We start from the raw sequence: 27,438 nt of genomic DNA, 5'->3' as shown, positions 1-27,438 counted from the left end.
CGCGCTGAGAGTACGTGAACGAATCAGACCTCGCCAACGAGCTTGGGCCAATGAGAGAGGCCCGTGTCAGCACAAAGGCCGCACTGGAGGCCCGAGACCCGACCCGCCCCTCTCCTGCAGTTAAGTCATAGTGGGTGGCCATCTTGACTAGGGGCAGAGGCTGCGGCTTCCCGTCCGTGAGGCGGCCATGTTTGGGGCGGACCCCGTCTCCCTCGGCCCTTAAAGGGCCAGCCGCCGCGGGCCTCCCCTCTCCCCCCAACCCTGACCCCTCCACGCTCGGGGCGCCCCGCCCCTCCGGAACTGTTCTGCGACCGTTAGCCTCTGAACGCGCGTGCGCCGTGCCGTGCCACGCCACGCCACGCCAGCGGGACGCGACGAGCGCGATAGAGCGCGACGGGGAGAGAGTGTTCCGTCCGTGGAGGCCGGAGCCGGAGCCGGGGCGGGGGCCGGAGCCGAGCCGGGTGAGGGCCGAGCGGAGGGCGGGTGAGGCCCGGGCGGGGCCTGCAGGCGGGAGGGCCCCGGGGCTGACACGTGGCGGGCCGGGCGGACGGGGACGGCATCCGCGGTGGGAGCCCCCCCAACCCCCCGCTTCCGTGGGGCTGCTGCCCGCCCCGGACCCACGCAGCGATGGGGCCCCCGCCGTGGTCGGCTGTGCGTTATCTATCGGAGCGGGTTCCGCGCGTTAACTCCTCCAGTCCGGGGCACGGCTGTTGTGATCCCCGTTTTACAGTGAGGGGAAACTGAGGCAGGCGGCGGTGGCGGGACTTGCCCAGGACTCGAACCCCTCGCCCCCAGCCCAGGTGGCCTCTGTGACCCTGGGGTCGGGCTTCTGGTGACGGGGAGCGCACTCCCTGGTCACTGGGGGAAGAGGAGCCCACCCCGAGCCTGGGGCCTTTTCCACAGTGAAGGCAATTCTCTCCGTTTTACAGATGAAGAATCAGATGGCCGGAGGTTACTTCTGCAAGTTCTTGTTCCCATTTACCGTCAGTAAGCTCGAGGGTTTTTAAAGGGCTCCTCGCACGTGTTAATTTTTTGGAAACTGAGAGCGCTTTTTAGAATTTTTTTTTCATTATTTCGAAAATGCGCTTGTTTGCCAAATGCCGGCAGACTTTTAAAGCTTTTGTAAAAGTGCTGCTGCAGTCCCATAGTTACATCCTAGTTTGCCATCCTTCAGGTCTCCAGCAAGTGGCTCTGTCAGTTGACAAGTATTTGTTAAGTGCCTACTGTTTGCCAAACACTGTGCCTTCAAGTGTTGGGGATGCAAAGAAAGTTAAAAAAACAAAAAGCAGCCCCTGCCCTGAGGGATGCAAGCAGCTACATACAAACAAGCTCTGTACAGCGTGAATTGGAGATAATCCACAGAGGAGGCATATGGGGAAGGCTTCCCATGAAAGTCGGGTTTTAGTTGGACCTTAAAGGAAGCCAGGGAGATCAGTAGTGGGAGTAGAAGAGGGAGAGCATTCCAGGCATGGGGGATGGCCGGAGAAAATGGCCCAGAGATGGATGCAGCCAGGAGACCAGTGTCCCTGCATTGAAGAGCATATGGTAGGGAGTGAGGTGTGAGAAGACTGTCAAGGTAGGAGGGGGCAAGTTATAAAGGGCTTATGAATGACAGAGGATTTTGTATTTGATCCTGGAAGCAAAAGGGAGCTACTGGAGCTAAGTAGGTAGTGACACGGTCAGACCTGTGTTTTAGAAAAATCACTTTAGCGGCGGATTGGACAATATACTAGAGTGGGGAGAGACTGGAGCTAGGCAGACCTCCCAGCAGCCATTGCAGTCGTCCAGGTGTGAAGTGATGAAGGACACCACCACCACCAGGGTTGGGGGCAGGATCAGAGTTGAGAAAAGCGGGGCACATTGGGGAGATGAAGCAAAGGTGAAATTGAAGAGAGATGTACCCAGGTGAAATGGACCAGAGAGGCTCCAGAGGCAAAATGGACAAGAGATGCTGCAGAGGTGAAATGGACAAGAGAGGCTGCAGAGGTGAAATGGACCAGAGATGCTGCAGAGGTGAAATGGACCAGAGATGCTGCAGAGGTGAAATGGACAGAGGCTTTCTGGGGGAAATGGACAAGAGAGATGCTTTATAGGTGAAATGGACAAGAGATGCTACAGAGTGAAATGGACAAGCTTGACACCAGAGTCTTTTAACAGAATTTACTAACTCAAAAAACAAAAAAAGGCAAGAATACCTTGCCAGGACTTATTTGTAGGATAGCCATGCTTACCTCTGAGGGGTCCCTCTGTAATGTTTTAAGCACTCAGTATTTAATGATCCCCCTCAGAATTGTACCAGGGAACACCTGCAGACTTAAAATTTGTAGTAACCAGGACCTAACTTTTTAATGGTTACAGCTTCTTTGACTCTTCTCCCATCATCTGGTTCTCCTCCTGCTTGCCATAGTTTCTCAAAGATTGCCTTCACATCCTGTGATCCCATTTCTCCATTGTCGACCTCAGACCCAGCCATTTGGGAGGATTCTAACTGGGGTAGGAAGGACTTTAGCTGTGTTCATGACAAGCTGTGGAATGGCTTCCCCGTCCCATTTTCTTGCAGCTTGGCAGAGTGAAACAAGTACTCAGCTCAGAGTTGGTAGACTTGGGTTCAAGTCCTGGCTCTGTTATTTACTAGCTCTTTGACCAGGGGCAAGTCACTTGACCTCTTTGATTCTCAGTTTCCTTGTCTGTAAAATGGAGTTAATATTTACATCGTCCACCTCTAGGGACAATCAGGAAGGGAATTGTATCAATGTGAGTTGTTATTTTAACGTTCTTAATCGCCAGGTGACCATGGCATTTCCCATCTTCATTGTGCATCCAGGCTTTTAACAAGCATGTATGTTAGTGCTTAGTGCTTAGTTCACATTTCCCTGTACTGGCACTTTGTTTTTTGTTGTCTCTCCCGCCGAAGCCCAATCCCCAAGAAAAACCCTTCAGGATAGTGCTGCTTACTGCCCCCCTGGTATTTGAGTCTAAAGGGCTTTAGATACTGAAGAATTTCTTTCCATTTGGTGGAAAATAACTGAACAGGTTCTCAAGTCAGTCATTATTACTTTGCTGTGTGATTCTTGAGATGGCATTTGCCATTTAGAAACGTGCCCTTGGTTTTTCTCCTCACCTCATGCTGAAACAGTCTCTGGGATTAGAATCAGTTCATTATTCCGTGGGTTGACAAAATCCCTCTGATCTCCAGTCTTATTTCTCGAACGTTATTTTCAGCTGTGGGTAATCACAGCAATGGCAGCAATGTTCACAGGGCCACCATCTGTCCACAAAGACCCTCCCTCTTGGAGCCACCTTAAATTGCCCTCCCTCGTTGCAGGGTGTGCTGCTCGATTCCTGCAGGACAAGTTCTCTGTGACTCCAGTTCACAAATGGAAGGTTCCCTTCGTGGGCTGATCTTTATTTGGGGAACAAGAGGAGGCAGAAGGACAGAAGTGGCCAGTGTGGAATGTCCCCCGAGACACTCCTGGAGAGAGAGACTAGAGCTTTTTTCCTCCTCCTGCCCAAGGCCTCCAGCTCATGGAGGCCATTGGATGGGCAGGCTCTGGTCCCTGGGAGCCGTGTGTCACTTGTGTGGTCAGGGAGATGGCACTTGCTCTGGACTCAGCTGGCTGTGTTTGTCCTCCTTTGAGTGCCCTTGGGGTGGGATTCGGGGCCCTGAGTGCGGGGCAGGTGAGTAGAGCCGGCCAGGCAAGAGGGGAAGCGCTCACAGGATGCTTTCCTCCCAAAGAGCAGGATTCTGGAGGAGACTGAGGGAAGCCCTGGCCTATTCCTGTTTCTGCTGACCTCCATCTGACGACCAGTGCAGGAGGGAAGGAACTGGTCTCAATCACAGGCCACTGAGTGCATCGGTGAGTCTTTGCCCTTGCCCCATCTTGTGCCTGGATCACTTCTGGGATCTGTCAGGTGTGTGTGGCTGTGGACTTTGAGCCACACTGGCCGTTTGGGTCAGATCGAGAGCTGCAGCTGTTCCCTGCGCGCCCTGGCGCTGTCCTCGTCACCTTAGGTGAGGTCTCTGGCTTCTGGTGTAAAGTGTCCAAACTGGACTGTGGGTCAGTGACGGCCAAGGAACGAGCGTCCTCTGAGTGGTGTTCAGGACGCGCTGTGGGGCTGGAACTTGATTAATTTTTGCGATCTGTGTGCTCAGAGGCCTGAATCTCGGGTTTAGAGATTAAAGTTTCTCTCCCTGGGATGACAGATGTGTGGATCAGACAGGAGACAGTGTCTCAGGCCAGCAGCCAGGATAAGGGAGTTCACGCTGGTTTTTAGCGTTTTTTTCTTTGGTGTTTTCCCCAAACAGGCCTTCTCTCTCCTCCTTCCTCAAGCCTCGAAGGCAGAGCTGGGCTAGCACCGCCCGCTGCCCCCGGCTCCCAGAAGGGGCCACCCCTGCCCACGCCACCATGGCCACGAAGAGACAAGCCAGGCGGCAGCCCCTCCTGCTCCTGCTGTTCATCGCCGTGGCCTTCATCCACCTGGCCGCCTGTCCCTACGCCAAGGTGGAGGAGAGCTTCAACCTTCAGGCCATCCACGACCTCCTCTATCACCGCTGGGACCTGGACAAGGCGAGTGGGCCGCCAGGGAGGAGGGGGCCCTCGACGCCTGCAGTGGCGCCCTGTGCACGTGCTCTGCTTGGTAACCGTGTCCCCTTTCTTTGTAGTACGATCACCACGAGTTTCCTGGAGTCGTCCCAAGAACGTTTCTTGGGCCAATCTTAATCGCAGCCATTTCCAGCCCTGCGATCTATGTGCTGTCCATGTTGGAAATGTCCAAATTTTATTCTCAGCTGATAGGTAAGGAGACTCGAAGGTGCAGGAGGAGCTGTCCTCCCACCACCAGAAACTCCCTTCTCTTGGAATCTGAGCCCCGCCCGTGCGCTCGAAAAGCCAGCCGCCAGTGTGAGCAAGGGGCAGTCAGGAGCCAGCCCCGCTGCTTGTCTGCTTGTACGCAGGGAGTTGCCGGCAGGGGAAGGGGCTCCTGTGGCCAGGCTGCTGTTGCTGGTGGAGCAGAGAGAGGGCGCTGCTGAAATGAGCACGAGGCTTTATGGCCCGGGTGGGTGAATGGGCCGGGGAGGGAGCCACCCTCCCTCTGGGACACGGCCCCTTGTGGCAGGTAGACCAGCCTTGGCACTTGGGAAGCGCTTTGCTGCCGTGGCCTCCCCGATTATGGACTTAGGCCAAGGGTTCGAATTCCTTGGTTCTCTGCCCCTGCTTACCTTTCAACAAGATGTTTCCCAGATGGGCTCTAAGGCAGCTTCTCCCACTCTAGCAATTGGAAGGAAGTGTAGTGGAGAGACCTCAGACACCCTTAAGTGGTTTGGTGGGCCCCCTGCGAGGGAGCTCAGAAGAAAGCCCCCCTCGGATCTGGGGGCCCCAGAGGGCTGGTGCCAGCTACGTACCCTGGTGAGGCTAAGGAACCCCCCCACCCCCGCTGGCCCTGTAAAGTGAGGGGCTTGTGTGAGGTTGTCTCTGAGGGCTTCACTCCTCACAATGGACATTCTAGTCGGCCTTTTTTCACTTGCTTCCCCAAAAAGTGAATTTTCTCCAGGTGCAGTAAATCCCTGTTATAGAGAGATCTTTGTCGGTCAGCCTCGTCTGCGCTGTGGGCTCTCCCCGGCCCCGTTTTGTGTGAGGCGGGCAGCCCTGCGAGGTCACTGGAGAGAGCAGCGTAAGACTAGGCTTTTCCATTCACAATTTGGGATCCTGGCTTCTGCCTCTTGGAAGTGTTGGTGCATTTGTGTGAGGACTGTGTGGTGCGTGTGGACAGGCAGCCAACTTTCCAGAACCACCCCCCACCCCCCACACACACACACAGAGTAGACTCCCGAGCGCCACGCCGTCCTCGGGGCAGTCCATCCCACAGCCTCAGAGCGAACCACGCTTGCCGAGCTGGGCTCAGTGCTGGGCCGCCTTCTCCCTTTCTTCCTCGGGCCCGCAGGCACTCCTTCTGTTGCAGACAGAGTCACAGTGTGAGCTCTTGGAAGAGCCCCCAGCAGTCCAGCCCCTTCATCTTACCTGTGAGGGAACCGAGGCTCAGCGAGCGAAGGGACGTGGCTGCCACGTCAGAGCTGGGCCCCCGACCCAGAATCAGTGCGGAGACTCTCCCTCTGATGCCGCATCCTGGCCCCCTACAGCCTGAAGCATCAAAGAGAGCCAGAGGGATTTGGGTTGAAGGCATTTAGGGTCCGAGTTCTCTGGCTCCCAGCCCAAGCCTCAGCTGGTCATTGTTTGGGTCCAGAGTGAGTGCAAATAGCAGTTGTTTCTGTTTTGGCCAGAAACCCTGAGGGCCTTTCCCTCCCAAATTGATTTTTTTTTTTTTTGATTAGGTAAAAGGGGCTGTTCTTTGCCTCCTTTCTTACCTAGCTTTAATCACTGAATGGGCATTGCCTCAGTCAAACTGAGGCTTGGGAAAGACCTTAGCTTGAAAAGGCCAGGGTCCCCCATTGCATCCTGGGCCATCTCCAGTCCTGATCTATGTCTTGCCATTGGACCCTGAGACTCCAGAGGAGAAACTGAGGTTGGTGACTTTGCACAGCCTTACTCACTTAAATCCAGTTCACTTGCGTGTCATGACATCACCTCCCTGATGTCATGGTCCTCTTCGAGAAGGAAGGACAACCACCACCACCATCACAACAGAGCACTGAAGCATTTTCACTCCAAGAAAAGCAGGGTCCGGCGGCGGTATCCTCTGGACAGCCCCTGGGATGCGCCTGTCCCTCTACTAAAGCTCTATTTCGACTCAGTAAATGGACACCACAGGCCGTTCTGCCCCCAGGGGCCAGTGTGGACGGCCGGTGGGGGCTCTTAGGCTCACGGCAGCTCCTTCCGTGAGGCCATTCACGCCGATTCTGCCGTGGCCCTCGGTGAGGGTTAAAGGTTCCAGCTTGTACCACAGATTTCCAGGTGTCCTGTGGGGCGCCGCCCCAGCCCCTGCCTCTGCCTGGCGTTTGTTACGGGGTACTCCTTCAGCAGAGACCACTGGCATGCCCAGTTACGGGGTGGGGAGTGCGTCTCAGGCTCACGGCCACGGTGTGAGGCAGCTGATGAAAAGGGTCTGACGGAGATTCAAGGGAAGGAGAAACCACCCAAAGGAAGGCTTCCTGGAGGAGGCGGCCTTGGGCAGGATTTTGGCATCGCAGCCAGGTTTAGATGACCTTGGAGGCGCTGCCTACTCAGAGTCTGTGATCTTCTGAAAGGCCACGGGATCACCAGGCACCGGGTGTATTCCTGGGTCACAGAAGAAAATGTGATATATTAGAATGAGTTACTTGTCGGGGAAGATGAGATTGAAGGTTGTACGGGTCAAAGGTTGGGCCAAAAACCCTGAGAAAGCGTAGCTGCAGCCTCCCTCTATCGCAGAGGTGGGGGGCTGTGGGTGCGGCATGTTGCCTGCGTGGTGGCAGAGCAGGCCGGCTTGTATCTGCTGTTACAAAGGAGGAAGTGAGTGTGAACGCAAGTCAGGGGGCGCGCAGTGTGAGCGCCAGTGGTAGCGGGAGCAGCTGGGGGGCCCTCCGTAGTGACCAGGGCTGGGAGAAAGCGTGGATGGCGGGGAGATGGTCGAGCTGGGGTGGGGCGGTTGTTGGAGACGGGGGTGTGTGTGCAAGAGATGTCCCTGGGGGTGGGGGAGGGGGGCGGCTCTGGGATCCGAGGAAGGGGACGCCCGAGGCAGCGCCCAGCTGGTAACCACACACGCCGGGCCTGGGGCTTCCCTCGGGAGGCACAGACGGCCGCCGTTGGCCACCTTGGGAGTCCTTGCCCCACTCTCCCCCGAGCTTCCTGCCATCGCGCTGTCCCGGTCCCCGCTTCAGCCGTGTCTCTGGAAGCCAGGTCTGGCTACCAGAGGGTGAGCAGGAGGGTGGCTGAGCCTGACCTGGCTGGGAGGAGGGGATCGGCTTCCTCGTGAAGGGAGTGCTAGGCGGGGAGCCCGAGAGGCCTGGCGTGGTGGTCAGCTCCACCGCCTTCCCTTGGTGTGGCAGCCAGACGGCCTTCGCCGGGCACGTCACTGGCCTTCCTTCGCGGGGCCGAGCGCCGTGGGCGGGTCACTGTCCTAGAGTCAAGGATGAGATCGGTTCGCTGTTGGGAATGTGCCGAGGCCGGGGCAGCCCTCCGCCCGCCAAGCTGGTGACAAGGGCTTCTTTCCTCTCTCCCCCAGTCAGAGGGGTCCTGGGGCTCGGCGTCATCTGTGGACTCTGGAAGCTGCAGAAGGAGGTGCGCAGGCAGCTGGGCGCCACCGTGGCCACCGTCTTCTGCCTCATCACGGCCTCTCAGTTCCACCTGATGTTCTACTGCACGCGGACGCTGCCCAACGTGTTTGCACTGCCCATAGGTACGTGGGGGCGCCCGTGGGGCCCGGGGAAGGCAGGCAGCCACGGGAGGCCGCCCGGGCCAGGTCCCCGGGGTGGGGGCGCTGGCGTGCCGCCGGTGGAGGAGGGGCCGAGCCGAGCCGCCGTCCTCTGTCTCGGCAGTGCTGCTGGCCCTTACGGCCTGGATGCGGCAGAAGCGCGCGCTCTTCATCTGGCTCTCGGCGCTCGCCATCGTCGTCTTCAGGTCAGAGCTGTGCATCTTCCTCGGCCTCATGCTGCTGCTGACCTTGGTGAGTAGGAAGGTCACGCTCCTGAAGGTGCTGGGTCACGCCATTCCCGCCGGCATCGTCTGCTTGGGTGAGTGTGCGCGAGCGCCCCCGTCACTGGGTCCTGTAATGATGGACGTGGCCCCGGGGGGGATGTGGGGGATGGTGGCTGTCTTTGAACTTCTCCCCTAGCCGGTGCTTGGAGGCCCGGGTGTAGGGGTTAAGAAAAGAGAGGAAAAAGTCAAGGGAAACATTAAACACACACCCAGGAGAGGGAGCAGAAGGGTCAGAAGAGGACACAGACAAACCGGCAGGTGGGGGTTGGTTTTTAAAAACCAAACGTTAATGTAGCGTACGCCGAAAAGGCCGAACGCCCTGGCATGGAGCACATGCTCGCCCTTTCCTCGACAGTCTACACTTATGTCCTTGCGCATTGGGATCCTCCTGGAGGTTGTTTTATAACCTTTTTGAGAGGAGCGGGGCGAGTGGCAGTGTGCCTGCCTGGGGCTGACCCGCCCTCACAGCAGTGGTGGCAGTTCTCTGAGTCGTCTGGATAGAGGCCCCACCTCTTAGTGATCCTTCCTCCGTCTCACATACTGAAAAGATGGAGGACCTAGGACCCCTCTGGAGAGCGGCCTCCTGGCCTCCGGGGTCCCTTTGGACGCCACGTAGGCATCTAGCGTCCGGTCAGTGGCCCTGTCTTGTTAGGTCCCAGAGTGGCTCTCCTCCGTGCCCTCCTCACCCCTCGGAAGCATCGCGGTCACCTCATCCTCGGCCCCCTCTCTGTGCCCTCTTCCCACGCACCTCTCAGAAGAAGCCCGCTCGATCCCTCGTGGTCACCCTGCTTACAAGCCTTAGGGGGTCCTCTTTGGGGCAGGATGAGACCTTGCTTGCGGGCCTGGCCTCCACCTGCCCAGGCTCCCTTCACTCCCTGGGGCCACCTCGGGCCGCCGGCCTTTTCCCAGGGGTTCCCGCCTGCCTGGACGTCTCCTGGCCGGCTTTCTCTCCCCAAGTTAAATCAGTTTATCTGTACGCATGTTGCATCGCTGAGTAGAGTGTAAGCCTCTTGGGGCCAGGGCGGTTCTTCCTTTGTAGGCGGCCCAAGAGCTTCCTCAGTGCGTGAAGGGATTGGACCGTGGGGGTTCCCGGAGGCTGCGGCCTCTCGGGTCACGGCTCCGCGGCTGATTTCATCACTGAAGACCGGCTCTCTCTCCTCTCCTAGGACTGACGGTCGCCGTGGATTCTATGTTCTGGCGCCGTGTTTTATGGCCGGAGGGTCAAGTGCTTTGGTACAACACGATTCTGAACAAAAGTTCGGACTGGGGTGTATCCTTTAAGCCTGTGGGGTCAGGAAGGGCTCGGTGCCCCTGGCGAATGGGCATCGCAGGCCACGGCTGCCCCCCTGGGGGGTAGGACGCCCACGGCCTTGTCCTGTGACAGCGGGGCCGCTAGGGCACATAGCCACACCACCCTCGGCCCACTTAGAAAGGCAGCAATCCGGGCGCCCTGCCGTGGGGGTGGGGCCGGGGTCCCCCCTTCTGCATCCCGCCTCTCTCCTTGACTGGCCCCCCCACGCAGACCGCGCCCTTCCTCTGGTATTTCTACTCAGCGCTGCCCCGGGCCTTGGGCTGCAGCCTTCTCTTCGTGCCGCTGGGCTTGTGGGATCGCCGCACACGGCTGCTGCTCCTGCCCGCCGTGGGCTTCGTCTTCTTGTACTCGTTCCTCCCTCACAAGGAGCTCCGCTTCATCATGTACACTTTCCCCGTCTGGAACATCGTGGCCGCCAGAGGCTGTTCCCGCATGTGAGTGTGCGCCAGGGGCTCCTCCCCTCCTGGGCTCAGCCGGCCGTGGCTCGCTGGCCGTCGGGGTGGCCCTGGCAGGCAGGGAACCTTTGCCCAGAGAGACGTGTCAAAAAGAAAAATGGCTGCCTGGACTCCTCTGCCAACAGGGACTGCGGAGGCGCCTGGATTCCTGCACCTCCTCAGTCACCTAATTGGGTTCCGGGTCCGCCTGAAACCCTCCTGAAGGATTCGTGTAGTTCCGGCGCCCCTTTCCTCTGAGGGCGCTGCTCGTTTGTAACTAAGACCATTTTGTGAGTTTGCGCAGGTATTGATTTTCTGCGCACACGTCATGCCCGTTTTCTGAGCCAGCCCCTCCCCCATCTTTCCAAGACCGTGTCTCCCCTCAGGCCTTGTGGGGCTGTGGGGGTGCAGGAGGGTTCAGGGAGGGGCAGTTGCCAGGACCTACAGGGTGGAGACGTCGCGGGGCCGGTCTCTGACCCCTGCTCTGCCATGCCTGGGGCACCCCAGGAGCAGAGCCCCCAGAAGCCGGGCTCCTCCATCACACACGGTTCCCCCAAGGCGGATGTGCCTAGTGCAGGGCAGACGGAAAGGGTGAGCCCGACTTCCCAGGTGGCGGTGGGCGTGTCATCTGCCCCTGCCACGCCCGTGGTCTCTACACCTGGTTCGTAATTGCGCTCTTTCAGGCTGAACAACTACAGGAAGTCTTGGCTGTACAAGCTCGGCTCCCTCCTGGTCCTGGCTCATCTCGCGGTCAATGCCGCCTACTCGGCGACGTCACTCTACGTCTCCCACTTCAACTACCCTGGAGGGGTGGCCATCCAAAAGCTGCACGAGTTGGTGCCCCCCAAAACAGGTACGTGGGTCCTCGGCAGGGAGGAGACGCTCAGCCACGATGCGCTCTTGCCCACCGCCCCTCCCGTTTCTTCTTAGACGTGGCGCTTCACATCGACGTGGCCGCGGCGCAGACGGGAGTCTCTCGGTTCTTGCAGGTCAACGACGACTGGAAGTACGTATGCCGCCGGGGGTCGCGGGGTCAGGTGCGGAGGCCAGGGTCGAAGGCAGAGCTGGGATTCGAACCCAGGTCCCTAGCTCTGCCGTAGCACATGTCCTCTTTTCATCGGAGAGTTCCATTTTATGACTCTCATGGCTGTTTAAAGAGTGACTGCAGACATGGTGGGGGCTCATAGCCCTAGGGAGGGTGGGTCGTCTCAGGGTCTCCTCCTCCACGCTGCTCTCCCAGGTACGACAAGAGGGAAGGCCTGGAACCTGGGGTGGGGCCCATGATGGCTTACACACACCTGCTGCTGGAGATGGACCCCGTGCAGCTGTCCCACTACCAGAACACCCACCGCGTGCTGGCCAGCATCGCAGGCACCGCGGGCATCAAGCTGAACCTCACCAAACTACCTCCCTTCGACCTGAACTTGAAGACCAAGCTGGTGCTTTTGGAGAGACTGCTCCGGCCCCTCCCCTGCTGACCACCCCCGCGGCCGTCTTTTCAGTGAGGCGCAGACAACGTGGCAGACGGGAAGCCAGTGAGCCCCCTGCCCGGGCAGGGCCCACCCACATACTGCAATAAAACCTTTCAGAATAATGCAGCGCCTCTGGCGGGGTCTTGGGGCCTGTAGCTCTCCCCGTTCCTGTGGCCCTCAGCCTGAGCGGTGGCCGCCCTCCCTCCTCGAGGGCAGCCTGCCAGCGATCCTGGTGACCTCGGCCCCGACGGGTGACCTCACCGAACACGACTCGGGGGACGTCAGCAGCCGGACTGAGCAGTGAAACCTGTCCCATGCCAAAGTCCAAAGTAAAGGAATTTTCTTACCTGGTGTCCGTAGAGGATTTTGTGGCTTCTGATCAGCGTGTGGCAGGCGCGGGGAAGGCTGGGGGGCCCTCCTGACATCCTGTTTGACGCCTCGGTGTAAATGGCCCGAGAAAAGGGTGTGGTAGAGGAGCTGGGGCACGTGGGGACCCCCGTGAGAAGGGCTGGGTGAGGGTCAAAGCCATGGGGACAGGAAGAAGCCAGGCTGAGCCCAAAGGAATAGCCAGAGGGCTCTGGGATATGGGACCTCCCTGCTGCAGGGAGGCGAGCTCTCTGGAGACTCCTGTCAAGGGCCCAGGATGGTCCCGTGTCCAGCCATCCACAGGACTGAACTCCGTGGCCCGAGAGGTCGGAACAGAGCAGCCGGCCCACGTTGCAGGGGCGGGCAGGCTGTCCTGGTGCTGACCCAGATCTAAGGGCGCTCCCTGGAGGGCCCCCGCTGGACGGGAGGGCATCGAAGGCTGGTGACACGGGGCAATGAGGGTGGGGCTCTTGGGGAACCTACTCTGATCTGCCGTAGAGACGTGGTCAGTGATGAGCCACGGCCACTCTCTGGCCCCGTGGGGTCCGTGGATTGTGCGGACCAGAGTCGGAGGAGTGCAGGGGGAGGACCGGGCCAAGACCAGGACCAGGGGCCGGGAGGAGGAGACCCCAGAGAGGTCAGCCAGGCGTGTCTAGAGAGGAGCCAGCCGAGGCAAGCGGGCCGTAGAGTGAAGAAGGTGCACGTGGCCTCACATGTCTCTGCCACGAGGAGCCGGGTGTTGGGAACGCTCCTTCCCCCGGGGACACTCTGGGGCCCTGCAGCTCCTCAGGGCCAAGATTCCCCACAGTGGCCGCCCCCAGGGCCTGCGGGCCTTTCTGAAGGTCTTTCCCGCAAGCCCAACGGGGGAGAACGAACCCTGGCTGGGCCTGGGGCCAGGCCATCCAGCACAGACTGACCGGGCAGCTTGGTCCCCCTCCCCCTAGGCCTAGGTTTGCTCATCTGTAGTTCTGAGTGATACATCGGGTCTCCTCCAGCTCCAGATACTGTAGACGTGGAGCCTTGGCTCTCGAAGACAGGTGACCTGACCATCTCCTCAGTGGGATCTGGGCCTTCTGGATCTAAGCTCCAAACCCCTTTACCCCCAGTCTTCTGGGGTGGCACTCGCCAATAAAGTGCCTGCTGAGTGCCAGGAAACAGAGACCAGAGGTGGGCCCTGCCCTCAAGGAACTCACAGTCTAAGGGAGTAGTCAGCACACAGATCAGGGACAGCAGGCGGGACAAGGGAAGGGGCTTCTGATGCAGGCTAGCGGGCGGAGAGGTGTGCACGACAGCAAGCATGAAGGACCCCCAACCCGAGGGGAGGGAAGCTGGGGCAGGGCAAGGCAGCTCCAGGCTGGGACTCCTCATCTCGTCCAGCCCCCTGCCCCACACAGATGGACATCCCCCATGGCCTGAGGCTCGGGGCGCTCCCCCGGGGTGACCGCTCCCCACGCCCACCCGCTCCCACTTTTCCTCTTTGACGTGGAGTCCGAGGTCCTTGGTTTGGCTGGCTGATTCTTCCCCTGCTACCTTTGTGACCCTGGACGAGTGCCACTCTCTGGCCTCCGTATCCTCCTCTGTAAAAGGGGGAAGGGGGGGCAGGGATACAGGGCCTCAGAGGTCCCTACCAGAGGACAAAGCTCAGGCGTCCCTGGCCGCCCGCTGCCCATCAGCAAAGGCGCATCCCCGAGGAGCCCTCCCGGGGCTAGGGCAGTGTGGCCGTGAGTGAGTGCCGGGAGGAAGTGGGGTGAGACCCCATCACGCCACAGAAACAGGAGCCGTCATCACAACCAGCCTTCATGCGGAGCTCAGAGGCTCGCAAAGCGCTTTACCAATATTACTTCACTGCATCCTCTCGACAACCCCGGGAGCTAAGCACTATTATGATTCCGTCTCACAGAGGAGAAAACTGAGACAGGCAGAAGAGATGGGACTTGTCCAGGGTGGTCACACAACCAGGACGGTCTGGGGCTGGGTTTGAACTCAGGTCCAGGTTCCGGCTGCCTCTGTGTGCTGGCACTGATTTGCTAAGGTAGAAAGCGGGGAGAATAACAAAACGAACCTCGCTACTGACCTGGAGGCACTCAGAGCCTCATTAGGGACGTAGACCTCTGATGGAAGTAAAACGTCATTCCCTTTAAAACAACGCACCCATACCTCTGAGCAAGGCCCCATTTCTGGAGGCCTCGAGGACCAGAGAGTTCCACATGGGACTTTTCTCTTCTATTGGAAATAAAACAAGGGGATGAGACTGATGCGTGGAGATTTGAGCTAAGCCTGGAAGGATGGGCAGAATTTCAACTGGCGGGCAAAGAGAATGGTGGGGATGGGAGTTAACACCACACTGTGGCAGGTTCAGCCCCAGATGGAATACTGAGGTGGTTTGGGCTCTGGTTAGTAATTCATTCAGCAGTCGTTACACACCCACCGTGCCCAGCCATGTGCTGGGGTTTTACTGGGGAAAGGCTCACAAAAGCCCCTCTCAGAGACAGCAAGAAAACTGTCTCTCTCTTTCTCAACAGTAAGATCCATGATTTTCCCACCAAATCTGTAGTATTGTCCCCGTGACCTGAAGGTTGTGACTCCCCCAGCACAGCCCTCATCTGGGTCCATGGAGTCTCACCTACTCGCTGTCCTCCTTCGTGCTGTTAGCACCTTTTTATGCCTTTGTGTAGCCCTTGTCCTGGACTAGGATGAGTCCCCGTGGGGTGGCATCACCATTCATGGTGAAAAAAATATTTTTGAAAATCTTTCAAGGTGTTTCCATTGTCTTCTGGTTTATCCCTGAACGCCCTCGGAATGACCTGGCTGAGTAGACCCCGTGCGCCACGTTCCCCTCCGCTGCTTTTCTCTCTTTAGTGAGGTAACGCTGCTCATCTCCGTCCGTCATCCCCTCCTGTGAGACCTGACCTGACCCACAAGTCTCTGCCCCGAATAAACGTGGCTCTCAGCTGCCCTCCCTCTCTGCTCGGCAAGGAGACCGGATGTTGGCTGGCTAAGATGGGTTTCCAGGCCCTGACCTTGCTGTGACGACTTCCTTAGGAAATGGTCGGGGACTGTGTCACTGTCCGTTCTCGCATCCGTTTCCCACCTTTCGACCCCAAGAGCTGTTTACAGAGATCAGGGTGGGGCTCCTGGCCTCCTTTGGGTCCTAACTGGATGCTGATTTGACCTTTTCTCTAACAAGTCGGCGTTCTGACTTACACGCTGACCACGGATTCAGAAATGACTCCCCCATGGGTGACTGGTCCTTTCCTGTCTGTGAAAACAGGGTCCGTTTCATTTTCACGATGTCACTTGGTCGTGGCTGGTGATTGTCAGTGCTCTTCTTGAGTGTCCACGATGAGATCGTGCGGCTCCTGTAGAATCTAGGCCTCGGACCCGAGCCACGCGTGGACCGAGACAAACAGGAAGCTGGTAGAAGAGGCCGAGGTGAACTACGCCCTCGGGTACCGGCAGCAAATAGCACTAAGCACCTACTGTGTGCCAGGCACCATACAAGGGACCAGGGCTCTCTCTTGCCTTCAAGGAGTTTGGGCTCTATCAGGGATACAATACCTACATGTGCAAGTATATACAAAAGTATAAACATTCATAAATACAAGACAATCAGGAGGTAGTAAAGGCTGGAAGAATCAGAAGAATTCTCCCGTAGGACGTGATCCTTGGGTTGAGCATTGGAGGAAGCCACAGACTTGGAGAGGTCTTCCAGGGATGAGGTCAGTCTGTGCACAAGGACCGAGACTGGACACGGAGGGTCATGGGGAGGAACATCAAGAGGCCAGTCTGGCTGCAGCGTAGAGAACACGAAGGAGACAAAACGCGTAATAAACCAGGGCAGGCGGGGCAGCGGCCAATCTGTGGGAGGCCTTCCATTCCAAAGAGGGATTTCTGTTTGGTCACAGGGGTAATGATAATGGTGAGCGTTTACGTAACCCTTTAAGGTCGGTAAAACGCTTCACAGATTTTATCTTACTGAATCCTCACAATCCTAGGAGGCTGGATATTACGATCCCAATTTTACAAACGGGGAAACTGGATGTGACTCTTCCAGGGTCACAGAGCTAGTCTGAATTTCCATTTTTCTGATTCCAGGACCAGTGCTCTCCATCGTACCACCCAGCCTCCTCTCCTTGGAGTTTACTGAGTAGAAGGGAAGAAATCACCGTGGCTTTGGGTCACTGGTTGCTATTCCGGGGCCACTGCTGCCAACACCGACGACATGAGTCCAAATCTTCTGTCCTTTCACAGGTCGCAAGGGGGAGGAAACACAGAAACCCTCCCCCTCCCCAACCACAATCCATTCTTTGTCAAGGACATGGCCGGAGCTGCCCCACCCCTGGGCCGGTCTGCTGCACCCCAAAAGCCAGGACCCACAGGGCAAGGCTGATTGTCTTTTTTTGGTTTTGTTTTATAAAGCTTATATTTTTGCTTCTATCAATAAAATAATGAAAGTGATTGTGCTAGTTGAAATCTAGCAACAATTGCATACCCCTTCCCGTTTTCATTGCCAAAACAGGAAATAATTGTAAATGGTGGCGCAAAGGCTGATGGTCTTTGGCCAAGAACAGACCTTTCTTCAGTGACCCAAGGGCTGTCTTCCTCCCAAACTCAGCAAGGAAAGGCTTGGTGTTTTTTTTGTTTTTGTTTTTGTTTTTTTACCTAGTTTATATTGATTAATTCAAAGGAAGTCCCTAGGAACCATCCAGGCTAAGTAGACACTGTAGATTGCCTGAATCAGCGACTCAGAGAGATATTCTCCTCTCATAGATGATGGTATATGGACATCAAATACATAGATTTGGTTGAAGGTTGCGGGACACAGCTCTTACGCTAGAGATTACAGATCATCTGGACACAGAGGAAATAAATGTGTTGAGGGACCACCAGGAGCCCGGCACAGGGTATGATACAACAGTGACCCATAAGGTCAGCTACTCGGATGGAGTGGGAGCTCTCTATCCCAAAATGAGAGTGACTAGTTAACTGTCTCGACTTGCCTTAACCACAATTTCATTTTTTAAACAGAGTGGGAACCAGCAAGGGGAAACTATTCTGGATATGAGTCTCACAAGGAAGAAGTGAAAGCTGATGTAGAAATCATGAAAGCCAGTTTAAAACTCAAAAGCGTATGGAAGTGATTGTGGAAAACTAAAATTAATTATAGAAAAAAATCATGAAAGTCTTGGAGGTGAGGGACCACTCCCTCCTAGAATTGTGACCGAGGGGAGGAAAACTAGGCATGGTCTGATAAATACTCAAGATTGAGGAGAAAACATCAACGCCCGAGAGGAAAGATATAGCAAAATTCTACAGGGAAAGTCAGTCCAGACTCTCAAAAATCTAATTCTGAAAGCCCAAAGAAAACAATTCTGATGAAGAAGAAAGAATAGACCCGTGTGGATGTCAAGGGGGCATCCCAAGAGAGCTTAAACACGATAGGCAAAAAAGATGGTCAAGAGTGGCATAATCCTACAGAGTGTTGGGACAGAAGATGGGAAAGGTCAGTGCTGCAGGGGTCACGGAAAGACAAGCACACTAATGCATTGCTGGTGGAGCTGTTAAAGGGTACCACCATTCTGGAAAGCAATGAGGAATTCTGCAAAAAAGGTGGCAGAATAGGCCCATAACCTTCAGCTCGGAGATTGCACTGCTAGGCACAAATCCCAAGTAGGTTATTGATAAAAACAAAGGCTCCAAATACCCCGAAAATATTGACAGCAGCAATTTTGTATGTTAGAAGTGAAAACAAAGTAGATGACCAGGACTGTGGGATGACTAAACAGACTGTGGCACGTGAATGTAATGGAAACTCACGGCGGTGTAAGAAATGACAAACTAAGAACAGAAGTGAGAAAGCCATTATGAACTGATACAAAGTGAAGCGAGCAGAGCCAGGAAGATTCCATACAGCGACCGCAGCAGAGCAAATAACCAAGCGAACCATCGCGCCTCGAGCCGAGGTGTCAGAAGGCGCCTTTTCCCACTCCTTCAAAGAGGTGAGGGTCTGCAGGTGGGGAGCACTGTCTGTGATGGCAGGGGGGTCGGCTGTGTTGAATGACTCTATTGAAATTTTTTCTCTGCCTCCTTTTTTTGTTATAAGGGATGATTTTCCGGGGAGATTTAATCAATCTAAAAATTAAAAATATTAATAAAAAGTCTATTTTAAAAACACCGTCAGGAAAAAAAAAATTTTTTTTAATTAAAAAAAATAGAAATACAGTCAGGAGTCCTAAAACTCAAAATGAGCTGAGGGAAGCCAGGGGCAGCAACAAACAAGGGGTGGGTTTGGTTTCTGCTTTTAAAGTCCTACTGGAGGAAAGGGGAGAACAAAGAACACAGGGACTGTAGCTCGGGTGGACAAGATGGTGGCAGAGCCGCTCAGATGTCATTGCTTCTGGGTTTTGCTGCCAAGGAAACAGGAGACACCAAATGGCCAGCTGATCCCCAAAGTGAGGAAGGAGAGGGTGAGAGCGCGTCCAGCTGCCCGGGATGAGGCCGAGTCACCGGGCCAAGATGCAGGCCTTCCTCGGGACTGAAAGACCAGCTGTGGTTGCTGCCCTTATGTCAGTAACAGCTGAAAGGCTACAGAGAATGAGCCCGGCATCACAGTTCTAAGGAGGGGCAAATACTATAATCTGAGGGAAGAAAACAGTCTTCAAATTACAGGCCAATGAGCTGGTCTTGTCCTGATAAAACTCGAGAATTAAGCAGATGGGTGAGGAACTTCTAGAAATGACAGTTGTTTATGGAGGCAGCTAGGCCTGGAGTCAGGAAGACCCAGGTTCAAATCTAACCTCAAACACTTACTAGGTCTGTGAACCAGGGCAAGTCACTTTAAGCTGAGTGTCTTCAACTGTAAAAGGGGGATAAAGCACCTCCCTCCCAGGGCTGTTGTGAAGATTAAGTGAAATATTTGTAAAGCACTCAGCACAACACAGCGCATGTAGTAGGTGCTACATAAATGCTTATTCCCTCTGTCTCCTCCCTGTGCCCCTATTTTCCTATCTGTAAAATGGGAGTAACGATAGCCCCTAGCTCCCAAGGTTGATGTGAGAATCAATGAGATGATGTTTCTAAAACATGGCGCACCATGCCTGGCACATAGTTGGTGCTTAATAAATGCTTGCTTTGGTGTGTGGGCCTTACAAAGAGCCATCAAGTCTTCACCCAGAAGAGGTCATGCCAGAATATTCATTTTCTTTTCTGACAGGATAACTGAAGCGTTATCAAGCAAAGGACTAGAGACACAGCTTACCTAGACGTTAGATAAATGCAGCATTGTGTAAAGTAGCTTACGCTATGCGGCTACGTCAATTCTGACAATGAGTAGCTATTAAGGATGCGATGCCAACAAGTCTCTAGGGAAGTGCCCTGGGGATCTATGCTGTTTTTCCAAGTCTCTGGTAAAAGGGCTGAAGACAGAGGTGGCATGCTAACCATATTTGCTCATGCAGGAACGACCACCAGCCCAATGGTTGAGTGGGTCAGAATCCTAACAGGCTTACATACCGAACCCAGTAAGAAGAAATTCAGTTATGCTAAGAAAGTGACTTAAATGCCCATTCCTGTTGACCCAGAGATTCCCACGGCCAAGTATGCACCCCAAGAAGGTCAAAACATTAAGTCCCATGTGCCCCCAGATCCTTGTAGATCATCAAATGGGGAATGGCTAAACAAATTATGGTGCTCGAATGTAATGGAGTATTTCTGTGCTCTATGTAGATCACAGAGAAGTAGGTCAATTAGGGCTAGAGGTCAAAGTGAAGCAAACTCAACCAGGAAAACCATAATGATTAATCACAACAAAACCAGAGTAATACACAAATGCAATGACGATGGATCCGCCTGCCCCTCTCTCTTCTGGCAGAGGTGAGGGACCATGGGCGTGGAGTTCTTGTTTGCATATCCTATCAGACTCCCTAAGTGGTGGGTAGTTTGGCTGACAGCTGTTCTCCCCTCGTTGTTTTCATTTTTTAAAATGTTTTGCGCAGGAGAAGGTCTTCTAGATAGGGATAAGGGGAAGGATATATTTAGAGAAGATAATGGAAAAATAAAAGTTTTTTTTTTAAAAATGAAATTCAATAGGGGTTAAGTATTAAGGGCTTCAAAAATCATCTTCCCAAGTGTAAGACAGAGGAGGCTTGATTAGACATGTTTGTCTGGAAAAAAAAAAAAAGTTTTCATGGATCACAAGTGCGGCGAGTCGGCAGCGTGGTGGCATCCCAAGACGCAGCCATCCTGACGTCCATTAAGAAGCGTCGCTTCCAGGTTCGTCCCTTTAAAGGTATTCCGTCCCAGTCAGACCCCATCTGGAGACTTGTGTTCAAGCACTGGGTGTCACGGCTTAGAAGGGCCATCTATCAACTGGACAGTCTCCAGAGGACAGTGACAGGAGCTGGAAACCGTTATGTTCGGAGGTAGCGGTGGGGACGGTAGGAGTTTTCAAGCAGAACCAGAACCTGGAGTAATGGGTGGCAGCCCTCAGGTGGCAGTAGTGGCTCCCTCACTGGAGGTCTGCGAGCCGAGGCGGGATGACCAGACTGGTTGGGTTTCCTCTGGACTAGATGGCCACCAAGGTCTCTTCCACCTGCAGTTCTGTCTCTGAATTGAGTAGGGAGGGACCCCGGAGGTCAGCTACTTTACATTTTCGTTTGACAGAGGAAGGAGAGGGGTCTTAAAAAGGTCATTTTTTTTTACATTTCTTATTCTATTGTTATTTTCTTCTTAGTGGGCTCAGTTGACAGGAACTCACTAAGTGCCTCTGCCCTCAACACCAGCCTGTGCATGCCTGAGCAAGGGGACCGCTGAGGCGGGCTGAGCCAGGCGGCCAGCTGGGTCTGAGCAGCACAGTCTTCCAAGTCTGGAGTCGCTGCTCCCTCTCTTGGGCTGGCATTGATTTCTTGGACACCTGCAGTTATCTGGCTAGTCGAGTTGAGTGTAGGGTGCTCGGTAGCCAGCTGCTTTCTGCAGGATTGTGACTTGGTCCCTGGCCTGTCCCAGCACCTCTGTGACATGGAGGCCATGTGGTGAGACGGCAGATGCCGAACCGCTGGACAGCCTGGATGAGGAAGGCCCCACCACAGAGGCTCCCGTGGCCCTCACCCCCCACCTCCCTACTCAGACCATATTTGAACCCCCTGGAGGGAGTCTCTGCCCAGATGAGACCCTTCTAAGCACAAATACTAATTCAGTATCATCATTTTTTAAACACACACACAAATTTCAGGTCTTCTCACCCCTCCCTGCTTAGTTTGGTTTTGGGGGAGAATGTTAGCTCTATATCCTAATTTGTTTCCTCACGCTCATATTTATCTGAGGTAGGTTCACTTTCCTTCCCTTTTCAGGATTGAGAGAAGGATCAGTTTTCTTCCCCTGAGGAAGGGCATCCGTGCCCAGAGCTCCCCAGCACAGGGCACAGAGAGCTATCAAGAATGGTAAGTGACTGCTTGGCATACTGAGTTTCAATCTGGAATCAAGTTAGACTTTGACAGTACACGAATGGGGTGTAATAGTTTGGTTACACACATTATTTGCACTTAGAAATAAAAGTCAGGGTTCACCAGCACTAGAAAATTGCAAATAAAATGTTTAATTTCAGAAACTGAGTTCACCATTTATAAATACACTAAAACATAGTAAATGCAAAAATTAGATTAGGCAAAGGTACAGTATTTTAACAAAACTACAACTTTTCTAAAAGTTCATAGGCAAATGAGTCACTTATTACCCCCCAAATATTTCATCTAAAAACTGAAATGAGAAATTGACCCCTTTTCTAGATGTTAAAACAAAAATAATATTGAGAACATACTGTTCAAAGAAAACCTGACTACTTTTCCTTTATTCTGATGTCTCAGGATTCTAAAATCTCCCATGTGCCTGCTGAATCATCCCTAGGTACATTTAAAAAGACAAAGCAGTGCTCCACGTCTATAAGGCTATTCTTGTGAAGGGAATACAGTCATCAGCTTTCTACAACAGATTCTTATATGTTCAGTCGACAGCAGAGGATACACAAAGTGGATTTTGAAGGCTTCACCATCAATTAATTGAGCTTCTGCTGTAGATTTCTTGCCATCTTATGCACTGTGTTAAATAACATAAGCATGAATTCACAAACCTTGGTGAAAATACCAAGCAGCTTATATAAATACTCAGAATATTTCTGAAGTTCAAGGACAAATGTAAAACCTGAATAAAAAACAAACACAAAAACCAATGGGAAGTTTCTTTAGTGATCCCTGTATAACAGATATGCCATAATACCTCTCACTTTAGTTGCGTGTTCGAATACCAAGCATTCCCCATACTAGTAAGCGGCTCTCCCCGTCTGGTCTGTTTGCGCCCTCCAGCGATCTGAGAGCCAGCGGTCAACAACTGCTTAGGAAAGGATGGCTTTGACCTCCATCTTTGAAACCCAGCTTCCACTGGACAGCTCCAAAAGCTGCTCTGCTGCCCTAAGAGCAAAGATGGACTAAAATACAGTACCTGGTTCATGGTTTTTACATAATTGAATAAAAAAAACTACAGAGTCAAACTGTGTACATCTCTCTCTCTTTTTTGCCATTCTATTAAAACAAATAACTGACACCCCCCCTTAGAAGTTTACAGTTATGGATTAAAACCTAATAGTCATATTTTATAATTTGACAAGACAGACTCTACCTAGTGTGGACTTCTTAAAAAACATATATACACCATCTGGCCTGAAGAACTATGGATAAGGCACATGTAGACACTGGATTGAAAGCTGGAGAGTGGCGCTAACCTTGGAATCAGGGTCACTGATTGGATGTCATACATGGCCCCTATGTGGAGCGACTCCACCATCCCCGTCACAAGGACAGTGAACGTCCAGTAGGCGTCAATCGCTTGAATCTGGCAGCGTGTCCATCTGTTTCAATACTGAAAGTATATTAAAGGAAGATTGACTTTCAAGAAGATCAGTTTTTCAAAGTGTTCCATCATGAGCCTGGACTGGCTAAAGCTGCTGCTTTCACTGGACGTGTTGTTGAACAGTCTTTCCGAAGGAACGATGCTTGGGGGACAGCCCAAGAACCGGACGGCCAGCTTGGCCAGGGATGGCCAGGACGACTTCTTTAAATTCCAGTAAGTCAGGGGGTCACAGCTGTGTTCGAGCACCTCTTCCTCCAAGTAGGCGAGCACCATTTCTTCTGGCAGCTTCGTCTTCTCTTTTAGATCTTTTTTTTTAAGCTTGGCCATAAGTGACCAGAGGCTGTCCTCTCCAACAGAGTTTGTAGATGGTGAACCTGCATCACACCCATTGGAAACAGGTTTATCATCTGAGGTAGAACTCAATATTTCTAGTTCCCTGATTAAATCTTGCTTGTACTGTTCAGCCTCCTCTTCTGTAAATAAGGAAGCTTTATAACGAGGGTCCAAAAGCGTAGCAAAAATGTACCTTGGGTCATGAAGGGTAGAGGATAATCTACTTACCATTGCTTCTTTCAAAGACTTCAACATGGTGTCAATGCCCATTGTTTCCTCAAACAGCATTTCTATTTTCCTATTGAGAATGTGAATCATCGGGATGACCTGGCTCAGTGTGGACACGTGTGCGCTCATCTCCCGACTCGCGGCCTCAAAGGGCTTCAGGGCGTGGCACACAGACTGCATGACTTCCCACTGGTCACAGCTGATCTGCTCGCGGAAGCCGCATTCGATGGACATCTCGTCAATCGCCCTCTTCTGCTCAATGAGGCGCTCGAGCATGTGGAAGGACGTATTCCATTTGGATGGGACATCCTGAATAAGATGGTGCGGAGGCAGCGCGTATTCTTTCTGCAACTCAGCAAGTTTCTCTTTTGCCTTTGCTGACCGATGCACCCGCTCACAGATTTTCCTAGCGATGCTGAGTAAGTTCTGAACCATCCTCTGACTTTTAATAGCCTCATTGACAATCAGATTGATCGTGTGACCAAAACACGGCACGCTGGAGTGTTCCCCTTCATTTAATGTTTTCCCAATGCTCTGATTATCAGTTACGGTAATCCCAATCTGAAGGCCAACAGAGGTGACCCAGGCTTCCCACCAATATTCCAGCTGCTTCTGAACACTGACCCCGCTGTAGTCACAATCCACCTGGGAGACGTTTAAAAGTGCGGAGCAGTGGTAGTCTTCACAATGGGGCCGGACTGACGACTCAAAGGTGACCCAGTGTGCAGTGAGGGTGAGATACTCCCGGGTCTGGCTACTCATCCAGATCCCGGAGGTGAAGTGGATCACGCCACTCTCGGCTTCTTTAAGATGGGAAACGATGATCTGCTTCACGTGATCATACATATCTGGGATTGCGGTCCGAGAAAAGTAAGATGGCGCAGGTAAAGAATATTGAGGTTGCAAGTACTCAAGCAGCCTGTTAAAGCCAACATTGTCTACAAAAGAATATGGCTGAAGGTCAAGTGCAATCATTTCTGCTACAAGACTTGTGATTTTTTTGGCAACTGGGTGAGAGTCAGAAAACTTTTCATTGGTTTCATCCAAGGACGATGATCCTAGTAACTCTGTGCTCAGGGGCACACGCATCTCTGCAGCAGAGGGCAACGCTGTCTCCGAAGCGTCACTTTTCAGCACGTTGCTATGAAACCGTTGTAAATGTCTCAGAAGACAACTGGTACCCAGATTGGTCGGCTTCTTCCCCCGGCTTATTGTACGTCCACAGTGCAAACATACCACTTTTGTTGAGTCTGCTGAACAAATTGAAAAATGATTCCACAGTTTTGAGGTCTTTTTGCTATTAACGGGAAAGATCACTTGATTATCATTCATAACCATCGTTGGCAAGTCAGTCAATTTGGAGGAGGAACATTCTGCAGAAGCCAAAGTGGCATAAGGAGAATTTGCCAAACTAGCATCAATAAAGCTCTTCTGGTTCCCGATCACTTCCGGGTGACGCCTGTACAAATGCCTCATCAAACAACTTGTACCAACATCACCCTTTTTCCCACGACTAATCATACAACTACAATATCTGCAGACTGCTTTCAAATTGTCTGTGGGAGACAGCGAAAAATGATGCCAAACTTCGGACTTCAGTCTTTTCATTATCTTTTTATTTTGTTGAAAAACAGTGCCTGGCTCAAATATTAAGGTACTCAATGCATCCCCCTGCTTCTCAGGAGAAGACACCAGGGATGCTTCCCCGACATCATCAGAAGACGACAGGACAGACACGTCTTCCATTAAAGCATCTCCAGGATTGAGATGAGAGTGGATTTCTTCCACTAGCCTATCAGGAGAAGAGGAGGCTGAGGGTGACTCTTTCACCAACTTTCCTGGAGAAGATGCCACAGAATTCAACTCTCCCTCTGAGGGCAGTAAAGAAGGCAACAGCGTTGGAGGAGCAGAATAAAGAGGTGGTATGCTTGTCCCTCCTCCATTCTCTTGCAAAACAATCGAACGATGGGCTCTCCACATGTGCCTTATCAAACAGCTCGTTCCCAGATCTTTCCCGTTCTTCCCTCTACTAAACTCGTTCATGCAGTGGATGCAGACAGCTTTAGAATTGTCGAGAGGAGACAGATAAAAATGCTTCCAGACAGCGGACCTTCTCCTGGACCCTGACGCACTCTTTGGAACTGCCACGGTCTTTTCTGCTATGTTCTCCACAGCTTCCTCGTACTGGGCGCTGGCCAGGTGAGGACAGGAGCCCGCCAGGGCTTCTTCTCTGTGACATTTCTCCGAGATGGACAAGTCGGACGACATTTCTTCAGAAGAAACGACAGAGCCGGATTCCTCCGCGGCAGAGCGGTCTGGGGAGGGCATCTTGGAAGCAATCTTCTTGACCAGTTTTATAGGTGACAAGACGGTGCTCAGGTCGCCGACGTCCGCAGGCTGTGGAGGGAGGAGTAAGGATGGAGATGGGGAGGAGGCGATGCTGGCCACACCCCCACTTTCCTGAATGAGCACGGTAGGGTGGGCCCGTCGCACGTGTCTCATCAGGCAGCTGGTACTCAGGTCCTTCTCGTTCTTACCCCGACTGAACTCCTTCATACAGTACACACATACTGCTTTAGTGCTGTCCCGAGGAGAGATGAAAAAGTGATTCCAAGCTGGAGACTTTTTCCTGGAACTCACGTTTCTGCCGCAGAGAAGGCTCTGCGCCACGGCTTCCATCGCCACATCATACAGCGTGCTGCCGTACCGTGAAAGCAGAGAGCCGTAATCCTCCTCGTTGTCGGGGGGAGAGCACTTCCCAGGGTGACGGCCACCACAGTTTTTTCCTTTGAATTCTGCTTGTTCATCGCTGCTGTCTGTTTGTCGCACATCCTCCTGCTCACTTTTAAAATCCATTCTCTCCGAACTATGGTTACTTACGCTATCTTCGGGTTCTACTTTAAAATGCATCTTATCTAACACAAAACTGTTATCCATTTTTGGACATGTTTCCTGACTCTTATCCATGATGGACAGTGGTGATTCTGGCTGTGTCATTGTACGTTAATAACTCGGGAGCACAATTTGATCCAAAGAGCTGAGTTTGTGCAAAAGCACAAGCATCTGATTTTCAGTGTTTCATAATGTGGCCGTTTTTGCAAAGAGGATTCATCGTCAACTCTTACTGAAAACTTGCAGACACAACTCAGTCTCTTTAAGAGCAGATCATCCCAGGGCCTGAGTCACCATTCTGAGCCTCTCGAGTACAAATGCTCCATGTTGTGAACATACACGGGGGCAGCGATGGTTCAGCTTCTCCTCTCAAAGTCAGAATCCCACTCATCTTGAAAATGTAAACATGATCCTTTTGTGTCACCTGTAAATAAAAGATGAAATCAAAGTAAATACTAAATTGAGTCAAACATGAAAGTCTCTATTCCACAATAAACATACAAGACATAATTCTTATGTAATTCCCCCAAACTGCAGAGGAGAATTAAACCAAGAGAAGTGTTCTTCCATTTCAACTTTCTGCATCTCATTAAGTAAAGTCTATGAAAAAAGCACTAATATAATGTCATGAATCTGCCAAACATAAGAGATTCTTTAAACTTAAAACCACATGGTTGAAAGCTGGGAAAGATATATATGAACTGATGCAGAGTGAAGAAAGCAGAACCAGAAGAATAATATACAAACATAAAGACGACAACGATCTCTGTGGATACAATACTAAAAAGCAAACACACTCAAGTCAAAGACAACAAACGATGCTGGTTCCAAAACAAAACACCACATTCTTCCTTTTGGTGAACAAACGGTAA

At 52.9% G+C, this 27,438-nt stretch overlaps 2 protein-coding genes across 5 annotated transcripts in view; one reads left to right on the top strand and one right to left on the bottom strand.

The window, feature by feature from the left end:
* Positions 1-373: 373 nt before the first annotated feature.
* On the top strand, positions 374-11,951 carry ALG12 (ALG12 alpha-1,6-mannosyltransferase). 2 transcript variants are annotated; one of them, XM_027854305.1, is made up of 11 exons: positions 374-461; positions 3,742-3,857; positions 4,307-4,568; positions 4,664-4,796; positions 8,158-8,331; positions 8,471-8,665; positions 9,797-9,900; positions 10,153-10,376; positions 11,060-11,229; positions 11,307-11,382; positions 11,617-11,951. In XM_027854305.1, exons 3-11 carry the CDS (start codon positions 4,407-4,409, stop codon positions 11,852-11,854), a joined length of 1,476 nt encoding a protein of 491 aa, XP_027710106.1. In that variant the 5' UTR covers positions 374-461; positions 3,742-3,857; positions 4,307-4,406; the 3' UTR covers positions 11,855-11,951. The 2 variants fall into 2 exon arrangements, with proteins under 2 accessions (XP_027710106.1, XP_027710105.1); XM_027854304.1 differs by having other exon boundaries at positions 3,737-3,857.
* A 9,874-nt stretch (positions 11,952-21,825) lies between these two features.
* The window catches only part of ZBED4 (zinc finger BED-type containing 4), a 52,658-nt gene continuing 47,045 nt past the window's right edge, over positions 21,826-27,438 (bottom strand). For 2 of the 3 annotated variants that reach the window (XM_027854331.1, XM_027854332.1), the window contains exon 3: positions 21,826-26,990. In XM_027854331.1, coding sequence (XP_027710132.1) covers positions 23,117-26,671 — 3,555 coding nt within the window. In that variant the 5' untranslated portion in view covers positions 26,672-26,990 and the 3' untranslated portion in view covers positions 21,826-23,116. The remainder of the gene's footprint in view (positions 26,991-27,438) is intronic. The other variant, XM_027854333.1, reaches the window with a different exon arrangement.

The sequence above is a fragment of the Vombatus ursinus genome, unplaced genomic scaffold, assembly GCF_900497805.2.
Source record: "Vombatus ursinus unplaced genomic scaffold, bare-nosed wombat genome assembly UNPS02010394.1, whole genome shotgun sequence".
NCBI lineage: Eukaryota > Metazoa > Chordata > Mammalia > Diprotodontia > Vombatidae > Vombatus > Vombatus ursinus.
The sequence above is the reverse complement of the archived record's forward strand: the minus strand, read 5'-3'. Positions and strand labels throughout refer to the sequence as shown.

Coding starts and splice junctions, on each gene's coding strand:
- ALG12 (XM_027854305.1), top strand. CDS start 4,407: ATGGCCACGAAGAGACAAGCCAGGCGGCAGCCCCTCCTGCTCCTGCTG. Junction 8,666..9,796: donor CGCCGGCATCGTCTGCTTGG/GTGAGTGTGCGC, acceptor CTCCTCTCCTAG/GACTGACGGTCGCCGTGGAT. Junction 11,230..11,306: donor GTTGGTGCCCCCCAAAACAG/GTACGTGGGTCC, acceptor GTTTCTTCTTAG/ACGTGGCGCTTCACATCGAC.